The sequence below is a fragment of the Sinocyclocheilus anshuiensis genome, unplaced genomic scaffold (genome assembly GCF_001515605.1).
Source record: "Sinocyclocheilus anshuiensis isolate Anshui unplaced genomic scaffold, SAMN03320099.WGS_v1.1 C32308434, whole genome shotgun sequence".
NCBI lineage: Eukaryota > Metazoa > Chordata > Actinopteri > Cypriniformes > Cyprinidae > Sinocyclocheilus > Sinocyclocheilus anshuiensis.
The window spans coordinates 1-856 of NW_015614581.1; the positions used below are offsets into that span (position 1 = coordinate 1).

The following is an 856-nucleotide window of genomic DNA, read 5'->3' on the forward strand; positions in this document are numbered from 1 at the left end:
TCTGAGCATACATGATACGATGTAACTGCATGATGCAAATGTAATTTGCTTGGGTTGTATTTATTTTTATTGTCTAGTATGAAGTGTTTTGGTGGTTTTAGTGCATTTTTAATGCTGTGCCAAGCTGAAAGTTGGTAAGTGTACCCGTGTAGAGAGTTTTGAAAAAGTGACCCAAGTAATGAAAATAATGTCCTTGTGATTGCTCATTACTATCTATCAGCACATGAATATTTGCATGAAATATAAAGTAAAGCATTACTATTAGCGCCACAGTTGGCCTCGTCGCTGTTGTCATGGCAGTCATCGACGCCGTCACATTGGTAGCTCTGGGGGACACACTTCCCGTTAGTGCACGAGAAGGAGTTAGAGCCACACTGGAGGGTCGGCGGCTCATTGGATGGATCGTCCACACACGTCTGCTGATTCGCTTCCAGCTTCATTCCGTATGGACAGCCACACACTCGCTGGGAGTACGGCGCTGGGAAACAGAAATGACTGCAGTCTCCATTTGGGTTTGTTTGCCTGTTGCAGAAGTTAGATCCTGTTGGGAGTAAAAAAAAGTTATATTGCAAACACATTTGATTCATTTGCTGTATTTGAATAAATGGCCTTTACAAACCCTAATACCTTTGTGGAGGCATTACATTCAGTGCAAAAATGAGTAAAGTAAAAGAATCAATGGAAAGTGAGTCTCACCAATCTGCGAGTCAGCGTTGAAGGATTTGACATGCATGATGTGGCTGATCCCTCGGCGTATGATCATCATCTCCCCTCCGTCTGTTTTACGGACCCTCACGATTCCACCCAGCCTCCAGTCGGTGAAGTACACATAACCTGGACCAGCAAACTTCATTAA

The 856-nt window shown here is 43.6% G+C and overlaps 1 protein-coding gene across 1 annotated transcript; it reads right to left on the reverse strand.

Annotated features, from left to right (window-relative positions):
* Positions 1 to 210: 210 nt before the first annotated feature.
* On the reverse strand, positions 211 to 830 carry LOC107682531 (low-density lipoprotein receptor-related protein 2-like; the record flags this gene model as incomplete). Its single annotated transcript, XM_016478741.1, has 2 exons — positions 697 to 830; positions 211 to 541 (listed from the first exon to the last, which is right to left on the reverse strand). Coding segments are annotated over exons 1-2 (401 nt in total), but the record flags the coding sequence as incomplete, so codon positions are not given.
* Between the last annotated feature and the right edge of the window lie 26 nt (positions 831 to 856).